The sequence below is a fragment of the Protopterus annectens genome, chromosome 13.part0 (genome assembly GCF_019279795.1).
Source record: "Protopterus annectens isolate FY-2018-M chromosome 13.part0, PAN1.0, whole genome shotgun sequence".
NCBI lineage: Eukaryota > Metazoa > Chordata > Ceratodontiformes > Protopteridae > Protopterus > Protopterus annectens.
In genome coordinates, this window is record NC_056747.1 from 208,483,836 (window position 1) to 208,506,666 (window position 22,831).

The 22,831-nt window shown below is 38.6% G+C and overlaps 1 protein-coding gene across 1 annotated transcript in view; it reads right to left on the reverse strand.

Moving 5' to 3' along the window:
- LOC122787159 (versican core protein-like) overlaps nt 1-22,831 on the reverse strand; it is a 2,083,348-nt gene that overhangs the window by 1,179,255 nt on the left and 881,262 nt on the right. The window contains exon 4 of the mRNA XM_044053735.1: nt 19,474-19,648. Coding sequence (XP_043909670.1) covers nt 19,474-19,648 — 175 coding nt within the window. The remainder of the gene's footprint in view (nt 1-19,473; nt 19,649-22,831) is intronic.

Here is a 22,831-nt window from a genome sequence, read left to right on the forward strand (position 1 = left end):
AAAGGGACATAAACGTAACATTATGCCAGACTGGGGGAGTCTCATAATTAAGGAAATTGGAGATAGTGATTTAAGCAAGAAATCTTTTGGACAATAGCCTGAGATCTAAATCAATTCATTATCAGAAATTAGCTCTTTCTGTTTACTTCCAAAGTTGTTTTAAGAGTTGAAGGAGGCATTTTCAGATGTAGAGGAAAACATTCAGGAGATCAAACCTCTCAACTACACAGATTTTCACAGAATATCCAGATTTTTTGACTGATATTTTTGCTACGTTCCTCATAAAAGTTGTGGTTTTCTGGCATGCACTGAAGACTGAAGTCACTAAATAATGACAAAACATTTGAGTTTCAGATGCCACATCCTTAAGAAAATGCTAACACAAAACCTGTTATTCTATCAACTTCCTAAGTTTGTAATAGCAATAACTAAAATCTGTACCTATTTTGCCCCCCCCCCCATTGTTTTTGTCTTTGTTAAGATTTTCCTGGCCAAAGAAGTTAAGAGGTATGTTTTTTGTGAACTGTTTCAATACATGTGCACTGGATTTTAGTTTGTCTAGTGATAAACAATAAAATAACAGAAAAGAGTAGGGCCATAACTTACACAGGTTATGTACTGCACTGACGTGCTATCAAAGGGCTTAGAAGGAAAAACATTATACTCTTTTTCAGCCACTTATTGTACTAAAGGAAATTTAAAAATACTAGCCTTGAGAAACAAAAAAACAGATGTTCACAGTCCACAGATTGCATTATCTAGATTACTGATATCATTAGGTGTAGATTCATATGAATAAACAGTGATGAGTGTCTTAGAAACTAAGAGCTCCTAGGCTGTATGAGTATGCTGAAAGGAAGAGGCACGTGTACCCACAGATATGGTATAAACTCTTTTAAGTTACTAATGCAATTAGCCAAATGTGGATAATTCACAGAACTACTTCTATGTTTTACACATTCGGGGGAAATCAATGTTGCCATCCCTGAAGTTGCTTGATAGATAGATGTTAAAAAGTTTATTAAAGCTTTCCATCTTTTTCCCATTTCTTTGTAAATGACAATGATTTAAGCCATATGAATTGATCTATTATAAAAATGCTGCCTTAATTGCCTAATACTGTGCCCCTGGTGTCCCATTTTCAGCAGAAGCATGCATTCACCTCCCATAGGCAGTGTTTGTGGAGCTTGCAAGGCTGATGCAGGTTGGAAATGGGTCTGGGCACATTGCTATCCAAGCAGCCATAAAGAGGTATAGATATACCAAAAATCAAGTTCCCGTCTCTATATTTCAAGATTTTACATGTCAAGTAGTCTAAAAAGAAAATTATATTCCAATGATCACAATATTATTGTGGCAAAAAGGAATACATTCATGGTTTCAGTTTCCTGATGTCTTAAAAAGTACCTACAAGGCCTGGCTGTAACATTTGATATCCCAAAAGATGCCTAAAAGGAACTTTATAAGCTAGAGATTTTATTATGAACGTCAGCAGACACCATTTTTGGGGTGTTCTCAACTTTAGAAAATATTGATTTTTTTTACAGTGTTATGTCCATCAGTCCTGTGCTTTGCAGGCATCTTTTTTGCCTCACTTAAAGCCTTTTTTTTCATTTTAGGGGGAGTGTGGGGGTGTTGCTGTTCTGGGATGTTTAGGGCTCTGGTTATAATGTTAATTTCAGCATTTGACATAAATATTTTGAGCCATCTTAGAAAAGGAGGAATTTGGTAAAGTATCCTGCTTATATTAGTTCAGTATTATCTGTTTAGAAGTATTTATCTGGTGATAAATTCTATCTTTCACAATCTAAAGCCTTCATGCAAGTTTTATTTAATTCATTTAATAACAAAGCATCTGGGATGGAGATAATATTATATAATGATAGGATCAGGCTTAGGATGAGGAAGGATAAATCTTATTGTTAAAAGCCTTACTTTTAAGACTCACTCTACATTAATTATTTATTTATTTTACATTTGTTGACCGGGATAGTCTAACTGGATTTATGTCCATTTTCAGTAGACTCCTGGGGAGATAAGCTCCAGGAGATTACTAGACTACTAACATACAGGTACTAGTTGTTATACAGTTAAATACTACAAATTTTAAACAGTTCAGGAATCTTCACAGTTTATACAAAAAACATGTTCCAAGCATTAGATAAGATATTTTAGACTTTATGTACAAGACGTCATTAGTAACTAGAAAGTAATTGTTAAACAAATGCATACTGCAAGTTTCAACATTTCAGCAATGCTCACAGTTTAAACAATAATTGTTGCCTGCCTTAGGTAGGATGCTTTAGAATTATATGCAGAAGAATTTAACTAGAGATACTTTAAAATACCTATTAGGATAAGATATGTTTTTGTCAAGGATAGGCTTTGATCTAAAAAGACACAGATAGAGCAGAAATTAGGTCTTAAGAGAGGGTATTTGGGATATAGGTTCATAGGTTGGTACTGGGCTATCTGCCCGAAGGCATATATTAGCCCAGCCACATTGTGCAGTATTCACCTCCCCTTTAGTAGTTCCTTAGACCCTTGTACTAGCAGCTAGTACCCTTGGCCCCTATCTAGTAGTGCTGTTGGTGTGATCCCCGGTGTGAACTTTCTGTTACCCATCCACTCATCAAGGTTCCTCTTGAAGAGTGATAGTGAGGGGCTCTGTCTTATGTAGATCGGGACCCTGTTCCATAGTAAGGGAAGTCTCTGCGAAGGGAATCTATCCCTCCAGCATGTTCTATTCATTGTTGTGTTGAGGTTTCTATCCCTAGAGCATGTAGCTCGAGTAGATTTGGTTTTGCTAAGATGGAGCATGTTCAACAATTCTAGGTTGGACATGGCTCTGTACGTTAGACAGAGATCGCCTCTGAGAAGGCGGTATGCAACAGAGAACAGTTTTAGCTTTTTCAATCGTGCTGCATAGGGCAACTGTTTGAGGCCAGTGATCCTCTTGGTTAGGTACCTCAGTGGTCTCTCCAGCTGCTGGAGATGTCTAGCCAGGTACATTCCAATTGGTGCACTGTACTCAATAATGGGTCTGATGAGGGAAGAGTAGAGGGGCACCACTACATCCTTAGATCTTGATGCAAACCCTTTCGTGATCAGATGGGTCACATAGAAGGATTTTCTAACCACTTTGGCAACATGGTTATCAAAGGAAAGCTGACTATCTACTTGGGTCCCTAGATCCCTTATTTCTTCTTCAGATTTCAGGGGATTACCTCCTATGTTGTAGTTTGCAGGTACTGTTTTTCCCAAAGGGGATTACTACGCATTTTTTTGCATTTAGCTTGAGACCATGGCTTTGACACCATGCATCAGTCTCATTTAGGCCCTTCTGGAGGATCTCCATGTCGGCCAGAGACTCTATTATAGCACCCAATTTGCAGTATGAGATTAGTCTGGATTTGTACAGGGACATAACCAACTGGTTTTAAGATAGAGTTTCAGATTGTGTTTAGAAAGTGTAAATGAAGACAGTGATATAAGTTCATGGTGGAGTTGGTTCCAATACTTTCCAAACTGCATTTGAGAACAGAGCATCTCTTGCCATGTTATTAGATTTACATGTTGATACTAGTAGTTTATTAGATGAGCGTAAAGTTGAAAGTTTCTTATATTGGGTAATGAGACTAGCAAGTATTAGGGTATTGGTAGGTTGGAAAAGGGTTTTGTGTGCAATGGTGAGTTGTTTAAAGTGAATCTGATTCAGAAGCTCTAACCAGCCTAATTGTTTCAGATTATGGCAGTGATGGGTCCTAAAGGAGGAAGCAGTAGCAAATCTGGCAATGCTATTGTAAGCGTTGTCTAGCTTGTTAAGGTTCTTTTTTGACAAGTTAGTATATATGGAAGAAGCATAAAGAAGTGTGGAGATAAGGTGGGAATAGGCAATAGTGGTTCTGGCTAGTGGGGAGAGAAAGGGTTTTATCCTATAGAGGGAGCCTAGTTTCCTATTGACAGTTTGTATGGTATTGTTGATATGGGTTTCAAAGTTCAGGTTGTTATCAATGGTTACCCCTAGAAGTTTGGATCGGGAGATATGAGTGTACCATTATTGGATACGAATGAAAAGTTAATTGAGAGTGATTTACAGGTAGGAGTGAAGAGGAGGAGTTTGGTTTTTTTTTTTGGGGTTCAAGAGGAGGCAGCATTGTAGAAACCAATTTTCTGTTTTATTGAACATTGTCTGAGTTAAGAGTCTGTAGTTGACATTGAGATTTAGCTGAGCAGATTATTGTCAAATCATCTGCGTATTGTACACAGTTAAAGGAATAGCAAGGTTGAGGTCATTGATAAATATTGAGAAAAGGAGGGGGCCCTGAGGAACACCTAGGCTAACTGGGAGATGGGATGAGAGGTTGTTGTCCCATAGCATTGCCTGCTGTCTATTATCAAGGTAGGACTGGAACCATTTTATAGTCTTTGTGTCCAGAGAGAAGGATTTTAGAATATTGAGAAGTAAGTGGTGGTTGACCATGTCGAATGCTTTTGAAAGGTCGATGAAAAGTGCTGAAGAGAAGATTGTTATTACGGTTTTTATTGATGCTGTCAGTGAAGGATAAGAGTGCAGTTGTTGTACTGTGGAACAGCCTGAAGCCATGTTGAGATTTGGCCAGTAAATTGTTCTGGAGTAGGTGGTCTAGTAACTGTCTGTGGATGCACTTTTCCATTATTTTAGCTAATGGGGAAAGTAGTGCTATGGGACGATAGTTAGAATATTCTCTGGAATTTCCTCCCTTGTGTAGGGGGATAATGTAGGAGATTTTCCAAATGGTGGGAATAGTGCTTTCTTGTATGGTTCTATTTATCAGCAACGATACAGGATAAGCTATGACTTTGGCTGCCTTTTGCAGGTATTCAGCAGGTAGCTAGTCAGCTGAGGGGTAGTAGGTTTTAGTTTACTTAAGAGGTTGCAGGTTTAGAGTTGGGAGAGAGTTAATAGTATTGGTTGGAAGGGCAGAGCTATCGGCTGATAGTTGATTAGCAAGTGTTTGGATGGTCTCAGTGAAGAAGGTATTAAAAGCATTAGCAGTTTGCTTTGGATTGTCGGAATTTAATCCTATAGGGGGTGGTGTTGTGGATTGGCCTGGTTGAAGTAGTCTGTTTATGCTAACCCAGAACTTTTGTGGATTATTTTGGTTGGTCTGTTGGAGGTGGAAGTAATTTTTTTTTTTTATCTTTGAGTATAGCTTTCTTAGTCTCATTTCTTTTTTGCCTGAATTGTTGTTGGTCTATGGGGTTTTTAGTTGTTCTCCATAGTGCCCAAACTTTATTTCTCTGTTAAATTTTCTGCCTGGTTTTCTTTGTAAGCCATGGGGCGGGTTTAGATTTAATTTTGATAGAACGCTATGGTGCATGGTGGTTAAGGATTGTTCAAAATTTTGAGTTAAAGTAGTTTGTTGCTTCGTCAAGTGGGAGGTATTTTATAGGTGACCAATCACATTCTTTTAGCTCAGCTTGGAAGTTATTGGGGTTAAAGTTTCTTTAAGTTCTTAAAGTTATATTGGTTCAATATATGCTTTGGTTACTGGAAATAGTGACAATGCATTATTTAGTTGGGCCACAGAAAGTTCACAGGTAATATTATGTCCATCTGAATAAATTTATCATGAATGAAGCTGATTTATATGATTTCCCACAAACACACTGCCTGGTAATTTATTAGAGGGATAATTATTTTGTAGTGTCGGGCTACACGCATTCATACTTGAAATCATCTACTGCGTTAACCAGCAGGAGAGAGTGGTTATCAGAGTCAAACATCCAAGAGACCTACAAGGCCTTCATGTAATATTGTGGGAACATATTTTGTAAGAAGCCTGGTAGCATGATGTTATATCTAGCCTGGAGGCCATGGATATTATCAAAAATGTGCATAGAAATTCATAAAATCTATAATTTGTCTTGTTACTTTCTCTTACTATTTTTTTTTTTCCTTTAAGGGGTGCAGTGATGAGATGGGATGGTGTGAATCACTGGAATTTAAAAAAAAAGAAATAAAGTCAGAAATTTCAATACATTATCCAAAACTTACATATGATGTTTTTCATAGTAAGCAAACACTTGATTTATTTAAGAGCTCTTTAATAGAACCAGGCAATAACTGCTTCTTACCAACTACCAATTTTACATCTAAAGTACCACAAAGGCTTAGTGTTAGGGTCACCAGGCTTGCTATTAAGGCCACTGCTATTTTCACTCCCTCCCCTGGGACTTACTGCGGTGGTATGGCGGTAGCGTTGTTATCTCACAGCAAGAGGTTCTCCCGTTCGATTCTCGGCTTGGCTTGGGAGTGCCTTCTGTGTGGAGTCTGCATGTCCTTCCCACGGTTGGGTAGCGTTCGAAAAGACATGCGTGTGTAAATGGGCGTGTCTTCGTTGAAGGTTGGGCGTCGAGCTGGCACCTCAGCGTTTTGTAAAAATCTACTGCCAATCATTAGCGGACCGGAGTTCCACTGTGGCTACCCCGTACCGGGAAAAAGCCAAAAGACAAACAACCCTGGGACTTACTAAACTTAAATCTTACCGTGAATGCTGATGACATGGTAATCACAGCTGGTTACTTCTTATCAGCACAACCTCCTCTACTACAAAATGACTTCTCACTAATCTGGACCTATCTAATGCTGAACAAACTAACTATTAACTCCAAAAAAATTACTGTTGAGCTCACTGAGACTATAAAAAGACTTGCAAACCCATCTGTATCAGTCATCACAGATCCCTCTGGGACCACTCTTCCATTTAACAAACAGCAATGATGCTTGGTATTCTTTTAGATGACACACTCCCATTCCACACTTGGAGAATATTACCTCCAAAATCATGCAACAGCTAAAGGTAGCCTACAACATTTCACATCTATCAACCTGCACATCCAGAGAGGTCATCACTATCAGTGCACTATTACCAAGACTTAAATATGCCCTACCAGTTAGTGCTTTAGTATCTGAACAAAAGGAAAGTGGGTAGGGCATAAACAAAAAACAAACAAAAAAGTACACAGATTGAAGCAGAGATGAGTCAGGCCACCAAGACATATGTAGAATCCACAACCAACCGCCAGCAAGGGGTTAGTAGGTGATTTCTCCTGTCTACCTGATGAATCTGGGCATCTTGGGGCAATGCAGCAATTGCCTCATGTACACAGACAACCTTCTCCTCCTACCACCCAACACTACAACCTGTGAGAGATGCACTTATATAGCCAAACTGGAAGCAAAGCTCTCTTCACCCAAGAATGGACTAGACAGTCAAGAGGAGAAGGTAAACACTCGCACTGCATCACACTCATCACATAGTCCCTCAAAACATACACCACCAAAACACACACACACACATAGAAACACAAAACACACACCTACATTCGCGGATGCTCTCAATAAAAACCTGTCCAAGCATCAGGGACATCCAAAACATAAATGCAAGCAAACTCAACCCTCCAACACAACCCAAATGACACATAGCCCACAAACTCAGTGTGCCACTCAACGTACCCAACACTCTAGTCATAGGTGACTCTATAGTCAGGCACACTGATGTTCCACTCACTAGACTAAACAAGGAGAAAGTAACTGTCAGCTGCCTGTCAGGTGCCAGGATCCGCCACATAACGCATGCACTCAGGTCACTCCACAATAAGTACAAATATGACACTGTCATTGTCCATGTTGGTGTGAATGACCTGAGACATACCTCCCTGGACTACATGAAAAGAGACATGGAGGAACTCTCCGATCTTGTATCCCAGACAGGTATGACCCTAACCCTGAGTAGCATCCTGCCATCACCCAGAATGATATCCCATTACAAGGACAAAATGATTGACTTCAACAATTGGCTAAGCTTCTGGTGTCATTCTAAGGGGATCCAGTATTTGTCTGCCTGGGACGACATGATTGACAGTCCATGATGCTTTGCCAGAGATGGCCTGCACCTGTCGCCCTTAGGATTCCGGATACTGGCTAAGACTCTTGCAACCCCTATAGTGCCTTTTTTAGGCAAGGTTCAAATGACAAATTCACCACCGTAACAGGTACAAGCAAGCAAAATCTGAGGGTAATGCTACTCAATGCTAGAAGTCTAAACCTCAAAATGCACTCACTCGAGGCACTCCTTAAAATGGAGAACATTGACATCTGTGCAGTGACAGAGACCTGGTTCAAAGCTCCAGAGAGCACCCCTGCATTACCAGGCTTCAATTCATACCAGACCTTTCGGTCACCTAACCCAGAAAGAAGCACTAAAGGCGGAGGCATGTCCATATTCATTAAGGATATCCACACCTCCAGGCTAGTTGCACAGCATAATGCATCCGAGATTATCCAAGTGCAACTAACTCTGGGCAAGACCGCAATCCAAATTGTAGCTTGCTACAGACCCCCCACCATGCCCCAGGATTCACACTCCTCATTTCTTGATACACTGGAAAGTATTAGGGTACAACCCAACACCCTAATAATGGGCGATTTCAACTACCCCACCATTAACTGGGAAAACTACTCATGTACCAACTCTTTTGCTCAACGTTTTCTAGAATTCATAAATTCCAACGCCTTGAATCAACTTATTCACACCCCCACCAGGGGCAGCAATATCCCAGACCTGGTCATTACCAACATGGGAAGCCAGTGTTCCACACCAGAGGTCAATTCCTTGTTGGTCAGATCCGACCACAAGCTAATCAGCCTAGCCATCCACATCCCACCCCCAGCCCCAATTAGGGAAACCATCGTAAAAAACTTCTCAAAAGCCAACTTCACACTTCTTAAGACAGAAGTGGCAAACTTCATGACACCCATGCAGACGGACAATAGAGGTATGACTGCCGAATCCTACACAAATGCACTTTATAAGCACTTACACGAGTGTATGGATCATGCTATCCCTAATAGAACCAAGATGTTATCCTCTAAAAAAAGGAAGCCAATATGGTGGACCTCTGCCATAAACAAACTCTACAACAGAAGAAAGAAACTGTTGCAAAAAAGAGTAAAATCCCATAACTGGAGGAACTCCCTGGTCAACCTCAGTAAGAAGCTGAGATCCCTCATAAAATCCTCCAAAGCTAGTTACGAAAACAAAATTGCCACCGAGTCTAAAGACAACCACAAAGCATTCTATAGCTATGTCAAGAATCTAAATGGGAACACTCAGATCTGCTCTGAGTTACAGCATAATGGCACTAAATATACAGAACCAACTGATATTGCCAACATCCTAGCAGATAGGCTCAGTGCTAACTTTACTCCCCTCTCACCCACTAGAGGGCCCATCTCTATACCTGAAGAATGCAAATTTCCTATAATCACGGCTGCACAGGTAAAAAACACACTCTCCAAAGCCAAGAACACAGCATCCATGGGACCTGACAATATCCCAGGCTGCGTTCTACACAAACTACAGAATGAACTGGCACCCTACCTAAGTACCATGTTCAATCATAGCCTCACCTCAGGCTTTGTACCCACTGAATGGCGCACCATGACAGTTATCCCACTCCACAAAGGGGGAGCCACGACGGACCCCTGGAACTACCGCCCCATTAGCCTGACGAGCCTGGTCTGCAAGGCCATGGAACGTATCATCATGGAACTCATAAACAAAGACATTGGTAATCTCCAAATTCTGGACCCTACACAGTTTGGATTTGTAAAAGGCAGATCACGTCTCCTAAACCTGATTGACTTCTTTGAAGCAGTCACCAAAGCCATAGATCAGGGTAAAATGGTTCACACAGCTTATCTAGATCTCGCCAAGGCTTTCGACACCATCCCCCACTCTGGAATTATAGATAAGCTCACTAAACTAGGTATAAATCCCTATGTCACAAGATGGGTTGCCAACTGGCTCATGGACAGAACCCACACTGTGAAAGTAGCGGATTCCAAATCCGACATCAGACCAGTGACAAGTGGAGTACCACAGGGTTCAGTCCTGGGTCCTCTCCTGTTTGGTATCTACTTCTCTGAAGTGCAGGCCAACACAGAAGGTCTTTAGCTAACAAAGTTTGCAGATGACTGCAAACTAGGAGCCATAATCGAAACTCCTAATGATGTGGACAAACTACAAAAGGGCCTCAGTGAGACAGATACCTGGTGTCAAAGCCATGGCCTGAAGTTCAATGCCAAAAAGTGTATTGTCATCCCCTTTGGCAAAAACTCTGTACCCATGAACTACCACATAGCTGGTAGTCTACTTAATGCCGAAAATGTGATAAGAGACCTTGGGACACAGGTGGACAGTAGTCTCTCCTTTGATAATCACATCACCACAGTGGTCAGGAAATCCTTCTACGTGGCTCATCTCATCACAAAAGGATTCTCATCCAGAAAAAAAGAGGTCATTGTTCCCCTCTACTCATCACTCATTAGACCCATTATAGAGTACAACACCCCTTTTGGTATGTACCTCACAAGGCATCTACAACAACTGGAAAGACCACAGAAATACCTCACAAAGAGGATTACTGGCCTCAAATATATGCCCTATGCAGACCGTCTAAAAAAACTACAGCTTTACTCCATCGCATATCGCCTACTCAGGGGCGATCTCTGCCTAATATACAAAGCTATGTCAAACCCAGAGCTGTTGGACATGCTCCACTTAAAGAAATCCCAATCCCTCTGAGCTACACGCTCTAGGGACCTTAACCTTGTCACCACAATAAACAGAACATGCTGGAGGGATAGATTCCTGTCCCAGAGACTTCCCATACTCTGGAACAGACTACCTATCTATGTCAAACAGCATTAGCACTCTTCAAGAAAAGTCTTGATGATTGGATGGGAAATGGGAAATTCACCCCGGGGATCACTTCTGTGACTCTGCTCGATAGGGGTACAGGAAAATAATTTTCTTGGGTGGCAAAAGCCAGGGTACATTTTTTGGCTAGGCTTGTATGGGCCATAGGGCCGAAAGCCTAGTACCTACCTATGAACCTATGAATGGCTGGTAGACTTGGTATGGACAAGTGGGGCAGTGGGGACCAGGCAGGTACAAATGAGGTCCAAGAGACAAAAAAATACATCTGTGATATAAACTACTACAAATAAAGACATTCTATTCAAGAAACCTGTCAAACTACTTTGATCATCGCTGCACTGCTATTCAACAGGCAAATTGGTTTCATATCTCCTGAAGGTTCTCATATCTCCTAAACACATTAAAATATAAATTATTTAATGAATAACTCTACCCTCTTGTTTTTAACACATGAAATGTTTTGGAACCTTCATATACCATGCAAAATAACTTTTCACTACACCTGTACTGGCCTTCATTCATACTAACTACATGTGAAAAAGCTTTTTACAAACTTTCCCTTATATCTCAGAAGCAACCTACCATTAGAGGTTACAACAACATATAATGTATTACTCTGCAAGAAAAAAGTTAAATATTTTTTTTCAGGAACAGTATACAAGCACATGTTTTAGGGACATCAGCTAACAGAATAACATCATGATGGCTATCTTCATGACTTCAGAATAGAAAAAGCTGCAGAATAATGACTGCTGTTTACACATCTATACCTATTGTAAATATCTCATAGATATATATACACTCTCATTTTATCTCAATCTGTTTTGTTTTACCCCCTCTCTCTTCCTTACATCTCATCATAATCTTCCTCTGTAGTACTTGATAGCTACCTCCATTATATTTAAATTACTAATATCTTGCCATCACTATACTGTCACTTCATCCCTTCTAATTACTATGAATGTGTTGCTTAAGATTCTTACTAATGCTTTGCTTTCTTTATTGCATTCAGTTATAGTAAGCACCTGCTACTGCTTTAATATCTTTATAAGCTGCAATGACAACTTAATGTAAACAACTTCCACTTTTATATGGTTGATAATTACCTCTGTATGGATTACACTAAATATGTGCGTAATTAAACCAGATATTGAATGTTTGTAATGTCTTTGCTGAAAGGGCCAGGAAGTGGTCCTGTACCTGCCCATCAACCCAGTTATCATATAAACAAACAAAGAAATACATAAATATATTAAATAAATAAATTAAACAAACACAATATAGGAAAGTGGTAGAAATGGAATGATTAAACATTTATGAAAGAGAACTGGCAATAAGGGCAATACTGTCATAAACTATAAAAATCAATGCATAATTATTATGTCAGTCTGAAAACATTTTTGAAAAACATTCAGTCTATGGAAGCTCCAATGCATTGCATTGTACCCAGTTTTAATAAAGTCTCTGATCCTGGGGATTTTGAATAGCTCTTTTCTCTTTTAATTTAATGATTTTTGGTGATTTAATTACATTTTTATCAAATTGGTGTTACAGTTTTTGCTTTCTTGAGAAGAAAATAATATCCTATAAAAACATACATTGTCATGGGAAGAATATACACATAACACATAGTAAGTGTTCAGAGATCAGACTTGAGCGGCAGACCCTAGAGCTATTGGGCATATATCTTAACAATTTAACCACCATAGTGATTGTTCTACTGTCATTGTAATTTTAAAGTTTTTGCCCACACCTAATAAAAGAATAATTTCATATCTGGATGTACCCAGACCATTGTGTTACAAGAACTTTATTATTACAAAATCCCCATTCTCACCTACCCCCTTTTTTCTTGTGTTAACTAGCCCTAATGTGCTTTTGTGTGTTTTTCTTTTACATTTCAATTAGCACAGCTTAGACAGAATGCAGTGAATACTTTAGTACTGTAAGTATTTTTGGATACATTTTGTACATGACCCTCCTTCAGTCATGGATATGACACAGATGAAGTGTTTGTGCACCCATGCCTCCTTAAAGCACCATGGTCAACAGTTTTGTGCTCCTGATAGGGTTACTCTTAGCAATTTGGGCTAAAAGTTGATCAGGCAAACAACAGTCAAAAATGCTGATTTCCATGGTTCAACATAATTTAAATAATTCAAAACCATTGTGATGATCAGGGATAACATAATGCACCCCTGGAGATGGTGTTGATTAGTGGGTTTCTTGTGTAAAGTGACTGGCTCTTAGGATGGGGAATGTCACTTCACCTACCGGTGAGAAAGCTGGATCTTGTGTAAAAAAGTTGAAGAGAGCTGTACATAGTTGGTCTCATCTCTACTCACAGTATTGGCCTTGTACAATAAGTCACGATCAGGGCAAATCATTCTCCAGGTCTGGAGGTTCCCCTCAGGAGCAGTCTTTGGTAGGTATCAGGATATGCAAAAGCACTTAGATGCATGCGTTACACTTGATGTTTATACTGGTGTATGAGTGGGATGTCATAATGTGACTGTGACCAACACAAAGTAAAGCTTTAACTGTTATTTTACATAAGCGACTAACTGGTCTTCAGAGCATTCAGCCTTTCTTGGAAACCAAGTGTTTTCTCCTGTAGAATTGAGTCTACTGGGAGACTTTAATGCTCATGGATGGAATGAGGTCATTGCCTTGAGGGGAGTAACTGGGAAGCACATCTTTCCTGATCTAAATCCAAATGTGGTATTCTTAATGGGCTTCTGTGATAGTCATGGACTATACATAAAAACATGATGTTTAAACATAATGCAGTTAATATATGCACCTGGTATCAAGTTGCCTTCTGTCAAAAGTCAACAATTGGCATTGTAATTGTGTTATCAGATCTGATGTTGTATATTCTGGTCATTTGCATGCAGACATGTTCTCAGTTGTCAGTTCACCACCACATAGTAGTGAGACGGTTCAGATGAATGGGGTAACAATTAGATAGAGGCAAGAAACCTAAAAATGAGTGAGGGTGCCCTGAGAATATCTAGCAGGTGCTTCTGTATGGGAATAATTCAAACCCCTTCACATGTGCAAGAGCTTTTCCCTTACTCTAAGGGAATTCATGGGCATGAAGTCTGAATGGACCCTTTTGAAGACTTCAGAAATTAAGATGATAGAAAGGAACTGTGACCAAAAAGTTATAAGTGCTTTTCATGGTAGCAAACTAGGACCAGTTGGTGGACACCATTGTCAATGGAAGCAATCACATTAAAGAAAGAAGCCTTTTGTGGAGTGCTGGTAAGAGGTTGCCAGATATCACTGACGGGTACAGACAGGCCAGGAAGGCAAAAGCTAAGGTAGTTGCCAAAATCAATTACTATGTGATGGTGGAATTTGGCAAGACAATGGAGAATGTCTTTCAGATGGCCTCAAAGAAATTAAACAAACCATCAGGTGAACCATGAAGGGTCGGTTATGACATTACCTGGTCTGTTATCAGCAAGACAGAAGAAATGCTGTCTTTGACTGGGGGCAATATCAGGAGGTGGAAGTAGTAGTAAGAATGCATTGACAAACTCTTAAACCCAGTATGCATACCTCCTCTGTAGAGGCAATGCCAGAAGCTACTTGAGAAATTGGACCCATTCCTGTAGGCAATGCCACCATGGAGATCAAACACCTTTGCAATAACAAGGCTGCAGGAGCAGATAAAATCTGGCCAGATGTGCTGAAGATGCTGCATGCCACTGAGATGATGTGTCTTTCCAATGTGGTGTAGAATGTGGGAGCAGTACCCCTAGAATGGCAAAGGAGGAAGTGTTCTAATTATAGACAGGCCAGACTCTTCAGTCTACCTGGGAAAGCTCATGCCAGGAGGAATAATGCAAATTCCTTCCAAGCAGTAAAGCATTGCATTATTTCTTGGTTCTTGCAGAGATATTATATATGAGCTTCGAAGGCATGGATAAAGCATATGATTGCCTCTCTGCAAAATGTATTGTGAGAGGTGCTCCCAGGCATCGGCTGTAAAGGGGATCAGCCCAGTTATTTATTTTCTACTGCTTGCCATGAAAGTACAAACAGTACGTGGTTCTGGCACCCTTGAAATTATCATTTAGTTGTTGTATTTGTGGTCAAGAGTTGATCCGCATGCTTGGCATCAAGTCAAATATATTAAAAGTGAGCACAGAAAAATGGAAAATTAAGAAAACTAACTAGAAAAGCAAAACTGGAACACTGCTGTGAGCAAAAAACAAATTTAATGAAACGCTTTTTGTCTGCCTCTATGGACAGACTTCTTCAAATAAAATAAAATAGTAAATCACTTCCTTTATAAAATCTACTAAGTCACATGTATTAAAACAACCAATCATCCAGGTAAAATGAGATTGTTTACAAGTGCTAAGCAACCAGTACTACAGTCCTCTGTTATTTAAAGTTGCAGTGCATGAAATATAACACTAACCTAAAATAAAATACCAGAATCTGTTATTAAAAAGTTAACAATTTAACATAGTGACTGTGTAGTACATAACAAGTATTTCATTCATGTAGTACTTGTTGCTTAGCACTTGTAAACACTCTCATTTTACCTGGATGATTGGTTGCTTTAATACATGTGACTTAGAGTTTATAAAGGAAGTGATTTACTATTTTATTTTATCTGAAGAAGTCTGTCCATAGAGGCAGACAAAAAGCGCTTCATTAAATTTGGGTTTTTTGCTCACAGCAGTCTTCCGGTTTTGCATTTCTACAGTTATATTAAAAGTGAGCACATGACTCAGCCAAGGGTACATTTTTTCTTCCTTCCTGTTTCTAAGTTTCATGGAGAGGCTAGCAAGGGTGCAGATAAGATTTAGGGAAAATCTAGTTTGGAATGTAGTTCCTGGATCACTGTTGTTTGCAGATGATGTCCTCTTGGCCTCAAGAGTGCACACACATAGCTACAGCCAAAATAAAAACATGAAAACATAAAAAATTATAAAATACACAGTATTTTGCAAAATGAATACAATGCATAGTAGCAATAAGCCATGGTTGGGTGTGGGCAATGCTTGATTTACCAACATCCAGTTATAGGTTATTTGCTAAATCATCTTACATTGTGTCTTTGTAAGGCATTCTGCTTCATGGATGATCAAACTTGTTCTTTAAATTACATAATTTTATTTTCCATTTTTTATCTCTGTAATTTAAAAAATATGTTTAGTTTACCTTATATTTCAAGTGCATACAGAGGATGTTGTGTGTAAATAAATCAAAACAGCCAGAATGAATCTGACTCATGCAAAAAAAAAAAAAAATATATGCATAACTACACTGTTCAAAACCCTTTTAAAATTAAATGAAAAAATTAAGCCTGCCTACGAAGTCTTTTGAGCAGCTGCCGAAAAGCAAGACCTTGAAGTTGTGCGCTGATTGAATCTCTGTTGAAACTATGAATACATTCAAACAGTTGCCAGTTATCCTGATTATTCCTTTGCAATTGAAGTGCATTCTTAGAAGCTGTGTTCTTGTAAAACTCACGCACTCTTCTTGTTAATGGAATTTAACACCGCATTTCACTGAAAATGTCATACACATCATACTGTACATTAATTCAATCACGCTTTGATCACATAAACTTAATTTAGATAAATTACAAATGCCTAATACTCGGAAGAACTCGTCAATTAAGAACTCATGCGAATATCAAAGGCTTAAGCAATACAAATGTTACGAACTTCAAATATGCCCTTACTTGTGAATTATAACCTTTCCTACCATGGCATTACAAATATTGCACATTTGGTGAAGTTAAAATGGCAGCAACATTTAGATGTTTAAATGTTTTGCTTCCTGATTCTTTGTATGACAAGACTTAAAACTAATCCTATATAAGCAGATATTTACTTTAGGAGTATTTGCATATCAGGGGAATGCTTTGCTACATTCTTACAAAGGGAATGGGTACTCAGTCTAGTTTTGCATTCTGTGGGGGGGGGGGCAATAAAATGTCTACATGCCCCTGGGAAAGGGGCTGCCAGATGGGAGATCAGCAATCAGAATGAAAGTTTTTTCGATTGCGTGAAATGGTTGTCTCAGTTTCAGTTACGATTCAAAACCTTCAGCAATATGAGTGCACTTTGTAATAGACCGTTAAATGGAAGAGGAACATTTTCTACTCCTGCCAAAGAAGAAAGCACAGAATGATATGCCAAGGAATACAAATATGATATGAGATCTAATTTATAGCTAGCACTTACAAATAGACTTGTCTCATGAGCATTAGAAGGGCCATAGTTTAGTCAAAATAATTTCTACCTCCTCCCCCTTACCTAGATATTGTATTTGGAGTGCACCTTATGAAGACTCTTGAATAAGACACATTGAGCTACTGGGCAAGCTGCAACTGTTTCCCTGACTTGGTCTAAAGATATCTCAGCATTTGCAGTCACTAAACATAACTTTGGTAATTTTCTGTACCATATCCCTGAGAGAACCAGGATATTGTTGGTTCATTAGCCATTGCCATTATACACAAAGTCCATTTTATCCAAGGCTGACTGACAAAATGAGCAATTTTCCAATAGCAAATAGAACTTGATTTTGGGTTTGTCAATCTCATAGTTAGTTTTATTAGAGCAGGCAGTGCAAATGTCTCCCCTGCAAGGGGAATGTTGGGCACCCTCAATGGATAAAACCTTTTGGTGAGTTGCATTTTGAGCGTTACTGATATATTGAGCATTGCAGACTCAGGTGACAATTAAGCATCTCATATTTTCCCTAAAGGAAAACTGCAACTCATAAATAGGCTGGAAGTTTTCTTTCTTGTAAAACTCTGAAGTGATGGAAAATCTCTTAGTAGGTCTGAAGTATAAAGTATCCAAGACTTGTCTGCTGAGTCTGAAAAGTGGTCAGGTTGTAACTAGCTTCCTGCAGCGCTTTGAGTTAAAAAAGATCAGTAGGACCTAGAAGATATGCATTCATGCTGTCTGAATTTGGATTTCAGTAGAGATGGATCACTGCTTACTGGAGGTCTCAGTAAGTTGACTGTATACAGCCTACCTACATTTCCCTCCTTGCAACCCCTTCTGGGGATTTATAAGCAAATGAGCTAAACTTAATCTGTCCTCATAGTGATACAAGTTCCACAAAGACTGACTGTGGAACATGTGGCATGTTTGGTGTACATCTTGCAATCAGTTAGCTCTCACTCTTCCTGTCATGTGACCATTTGCTTATGAGCAAAATTACCATATTGCCTCTGCACTTCAAGATGTCCCAACATGTTATATCAATGAAAAGGGCTGGAGAATCCATTCAGCTGATTGCTATACCTGGAACACATTCTAACTGTACAACGTAATGTGAATGGCCTGCAGATGAGTTATACTTAGCAAATAGCAGTTGAAGCCCAACAATTACCGTTTGCATACAGGATGACAGTTTGAGCAAGACAATTAACCAGAGTAAAATAACTGGATTACTTGTAGAAAATGGCACATGTTTCTAGTGGTCTTGTTTATTTATTTAATGTAATATTTTACATTTAGTTCTTATCTAGAAAGCTTGCTGCCACTGAGATGGTAGGGGAATATTAATTCATTACAGCCTGGTGATGCCCCCAGGTGATTCTACAGTTTTACCCTGCTGTTGCTTCTAAGTATCTAATATAGCTTGTTCATATTTATATTAATAGTTCCAAAACCTTACCAGATATAAGGTACTGAAAGATGTCGGCTTCAGGTGTTTATAATGGGCAAAACAACTGCTCTGATATTTGATCTCTGCCTAGAAACGCTCAAGAAAAATTAATTGCTATTTATACAGTATTTGTTTATACTGTCATAATTTGCATGTTTTTCCAAATCAAACAAGTAATGCTTAGCCTCATATGAAAGCTTACAGATGGATACACAAAATGCAGTTAACATTGTGTGTGTACCCTGAGTGGTTACTGAGATATTGTAAGTTATTTATAAAATATTACACAATTAATATTAATATTTACTGTGTTTATCACTTATAAATCTCATTGAGGACCTAGAATTCAAAAAAACATCACCACTATAAACATATGTTTGATATCATCTGTTTGTCTTTTACATTTCCTTAGTAACCTTGATGGTGTCAAAATTAAGAACATTTGTTATAAATGCGAAGGTATATCTTGATTTTGTCAAAAAGAGTATAAACCTCTACAGCTCAAGTGGAATAAAAGAATTAAAAAACATCTTTTAAACATTATTGGAACAGTTCATTTTAGTTTGCATGCATGTATGTATTTATCTAGGTTTGGTTATAAATGTTTATTGCTTTCCTCAACTGTTACTATTAATGTTTTATTGCCCCCCCCCCCCCATTTTTTGCTTCCTACCTGCATTAGTTAGCATGTTATGTCTTAATTTGAGCTGCCATACTGGATTCATGTTAAATTTCTTCTCATTTTGTTCTGCACCTTTCTTTACAATAAACATACAGAGTGAATACTTTATAGTGACAGAAAAATTGTTGGAGCAAACCCTGAAATTAATTTGTCATTATTTATACAGACACATATATTAAGAAGAAAACATTCAGATGTTAAAAGGCTTGCAGACAAAGTTTCCAAAAAGGAATTCTCACATTAATGTTATGTAATAATGCCCTTATCATCTTTATCATTAAATAACTGTTATTTTTCATTATATTTTCATCTTATCATTAGGTAATTTGCTACTTCTCAATGTCCATAGCCTCCCCTTTTACTTACCTAACTGTCTGATCAGATAGCCAGCCAGCATCACAGTTGTCGTAACCCTCTTCAAAGGCAGCCTGCAGATGTTGAGGAGTAGCCAACACTGCTGAGTTTTCATGACATGCTTGCTTGGCTTCCTCAAAGTTCAGTGTATATCTATTTCCTGAAGCCCGATAATGGAACACCACACCTAGGAGTCAAGAAGAATACATGACAGGAGTCAGAAACCAGCACTATAAGAAGAATACATGACAGGAGTCAGAAACCAGCACTATAAGAACAATACATGACTAAGGTCAGAAACCAGCACTATAAGAACAATACATGACTAAGGTCAGAAACCAGCACCATATTGTAATGGCATAGTAAATGTTATGTTTTAATAGATAACTGTGGTAGTCTCCTGTTGAGTGCCAATATCTGGAAAGAGGGCAGCAAATCATTAGTTTTGGAGAAAAATATTATGCAACAATAATGCAGATTTTGAAACTGATCTGCAAGTGTTCAGAATCAGCAGAAATCTGTTTTATTTCTGACAAGATAAAGTTTTTACAATTTCTCTTGTTCTTATAAACTGCTGATCACTTTGAAATGTTGATAACTGATTAATAGCCAGGACTATAAATCAGAACAGATAGACATTATAGTAGCAAAAGCATCTAAACCAGTTGGAGCGTCATGAAAGTAAGATAAAATACATTAAACAGAGATTAGGAATATAAATTGCACAAAACAAGCCTATTACTATATTCATAATCATTTCGAAAGCACCTGCAGAAACAATGATAAAAACAATATCATTGCAAAGTAAGTTCATTTAGTGGTGCCCTGTGTTCTACGTGCTTAATTTCAGACATCATTCTGGTAGGGTAGAGTTGTCACACTATCTTATTGAACCCTGTATGGCACATAAGTAACATTTTTTATCATCATTTCTGTCAGTACCACACTGGATTCAGCTGAAGTACGACTTCGGACATTCTGTAGAAATGATCTCCTTTTATGAAAATGTGCTGACAGCATTGACTAAATAAAGAATATGTTCTTGCTACAGAAATTTACACAGATGCATTTTTAAGTTTGTATTAGAATGACTCATCCTTTTTTTTAACACCTTTATTAAATTAGCACTTATGACACAGACAGAGAAACATTAATAGAGAAGAAACCAAATGAAACCATATTAACATTTGTTCTTCATTTACATACATTATACACTACATATATTTTTTATAATAATTGTCAGTCTGTCCAACATTAAAAACTGTTCTCAGACCTCACAGTATTTTAACTGTTTCACAAAGTTTTTTACAAAGTAAACCCAGTTGCAGCATTATTGAACTGTTAAAACAGATATAAAAATGGGAGAGGCTTCAAAATATGTTTTGCATTAATTAGTTTCATAGAAAAAAGGATTTTTGGCCATGACTGAGTAACAGAAAAGTTTGGGTTCTTATCTTCATTCTAAATCTCTTAACAATAGGCAATCAGCCGCAGGATGCTATTTATACATCTAAATGTTATTTGGAAATTATGTCCTCTTTGCTTACAGTGGCTTCAAGAAATCAGTGTTTACTACAGAGTTTGCACTGATGCTTATTTCATTAATTTACATGGCAGCAATGAAAGTTTGAGTTTGATTCTGACCTCAGGTTATTGATTAGACTTAAAATAGCTATTCAGGCAGTTGGTCCAGTATTCACATATGAACCTATGAAAGTACACTTCTAGTATTATTTTAAAAATCATGTTTTGTAGTGGTAGTTAAAATGAATGGTAGAACTCCAAACAGGACACAAGGTGAAGTTCCCTTACTCCACTAGTACAGGCCCACAGAGCAACAGAAACAGAATCTCTCATTACTATGGAGCATGCATCAATGTAACTGTAAGAAAAGCTGGTAGGCAAGGGCTTTGCTACAGTAGTTTGGAACTGTTGTTAAGCAATAAGAAGTATGCTGACAAGAAATGATGTCATTTGATGACAAATTCCTTGGAAGAAATGTTTCAATTTTGGAATGTATAACTAGATGGAAGTGTTCAATTAATCACTATATAGATGACGGAGAAAGCTACATTACTGGCATTCTACAACAGGCACATTGGAATCATCCCTGAAAACTACAAACTAATAAGACTGACATCCATGTCAATTTAATGGGAAAGATCCCGAGGAAGAAATTAACATTTCTAGAGGACTACAAGATAGCTGGGAGGTGGCATGTAGTGTTGGGGGCAGCAATCTGCTACTCTGTGCCTCGAGGAATAAGACCTTGGCAAAGGTACTGCTTTGGTAATTATCCCAGTAATGAACCACTAAGTATGAAAGGAAAAAATGCACCATCTAAGCCTTGCACGAAGCTGAGATGCATTTTCAGGAGAATGGAATATAATGATAAACTAACTTTTCCATTGTAGAGGTCACTAGTCAGGGTTAGTCATGTGACCTAAAGGTTAAACTATCTGATTTTGTATAATACAGTTGTAGGTTTGTGTCCTTCTATGGTCATTTGACAGTATGGTAGCTGCTTTGCCTGGCAGTTAGTGCAGATGATTAAGGCTATGCCCTGTTAATGAGCTACTTCCTATGGTATAGGGTTTGATTCCTTCAACTTTCAATTGCCTTCTGTGTGATCAGGAAAAATGTATTTAATACCATACAGTCCCATGGGACAACAGGGTATTTGGGATAGGCTCCTTCGTTTTCTCCTGGACTGCAGGCATTGAATCTGGAATACAGAGTTATTTTCTGAAGGCTGTATGATGAAAGGAACTTAGATTTACTGATAAAGGTGAAGGGGAAGGAGATTAGGATGAGCAGGGAATGCATGACCTGAGTGAACTGGGACATTTTCAAAGGAAAAAAGGAGAGAGGAGGTGGAATGATCTGAATTCACTAAATGATGAACAGGAAATCAGGAAAAACAAACTGGAGTTGGAGAAGCAACAGTTATTGAGTGTAAAAATTTCAGATTGGACTTATGAAATTTCTATTGTACAGAAATTATGGTGAACAGCTGTGGTGGTGCAGCGGTAGCATTGTTGCCTCACAGTAAGAGGTTCTCCCGTTTGATTCTCAGCTGGAGTGCCTTCTGTGCGGAGTCTGCATGTCCTCCTCATGGTCGAGTGGCATTCGAAACACATATGTGAATAGGTGTGCCTTCGTTGAAGGTTGGGCATCGGGCTGGCAACTCGGCACCATAAAAATCTACTGCCAATCATTAGCGGACCTGAGTTCTGCTGTGGCGACCCCTAACCGGGAAAAGCCGAAAAGACAAACAACAACAGAAATGATGGTGAACACATCCAAAAAGATCCACTCAGACATGAAAAAGACTAGCAAATGCCACAGTGACATGACAAGAGGTCAAGAG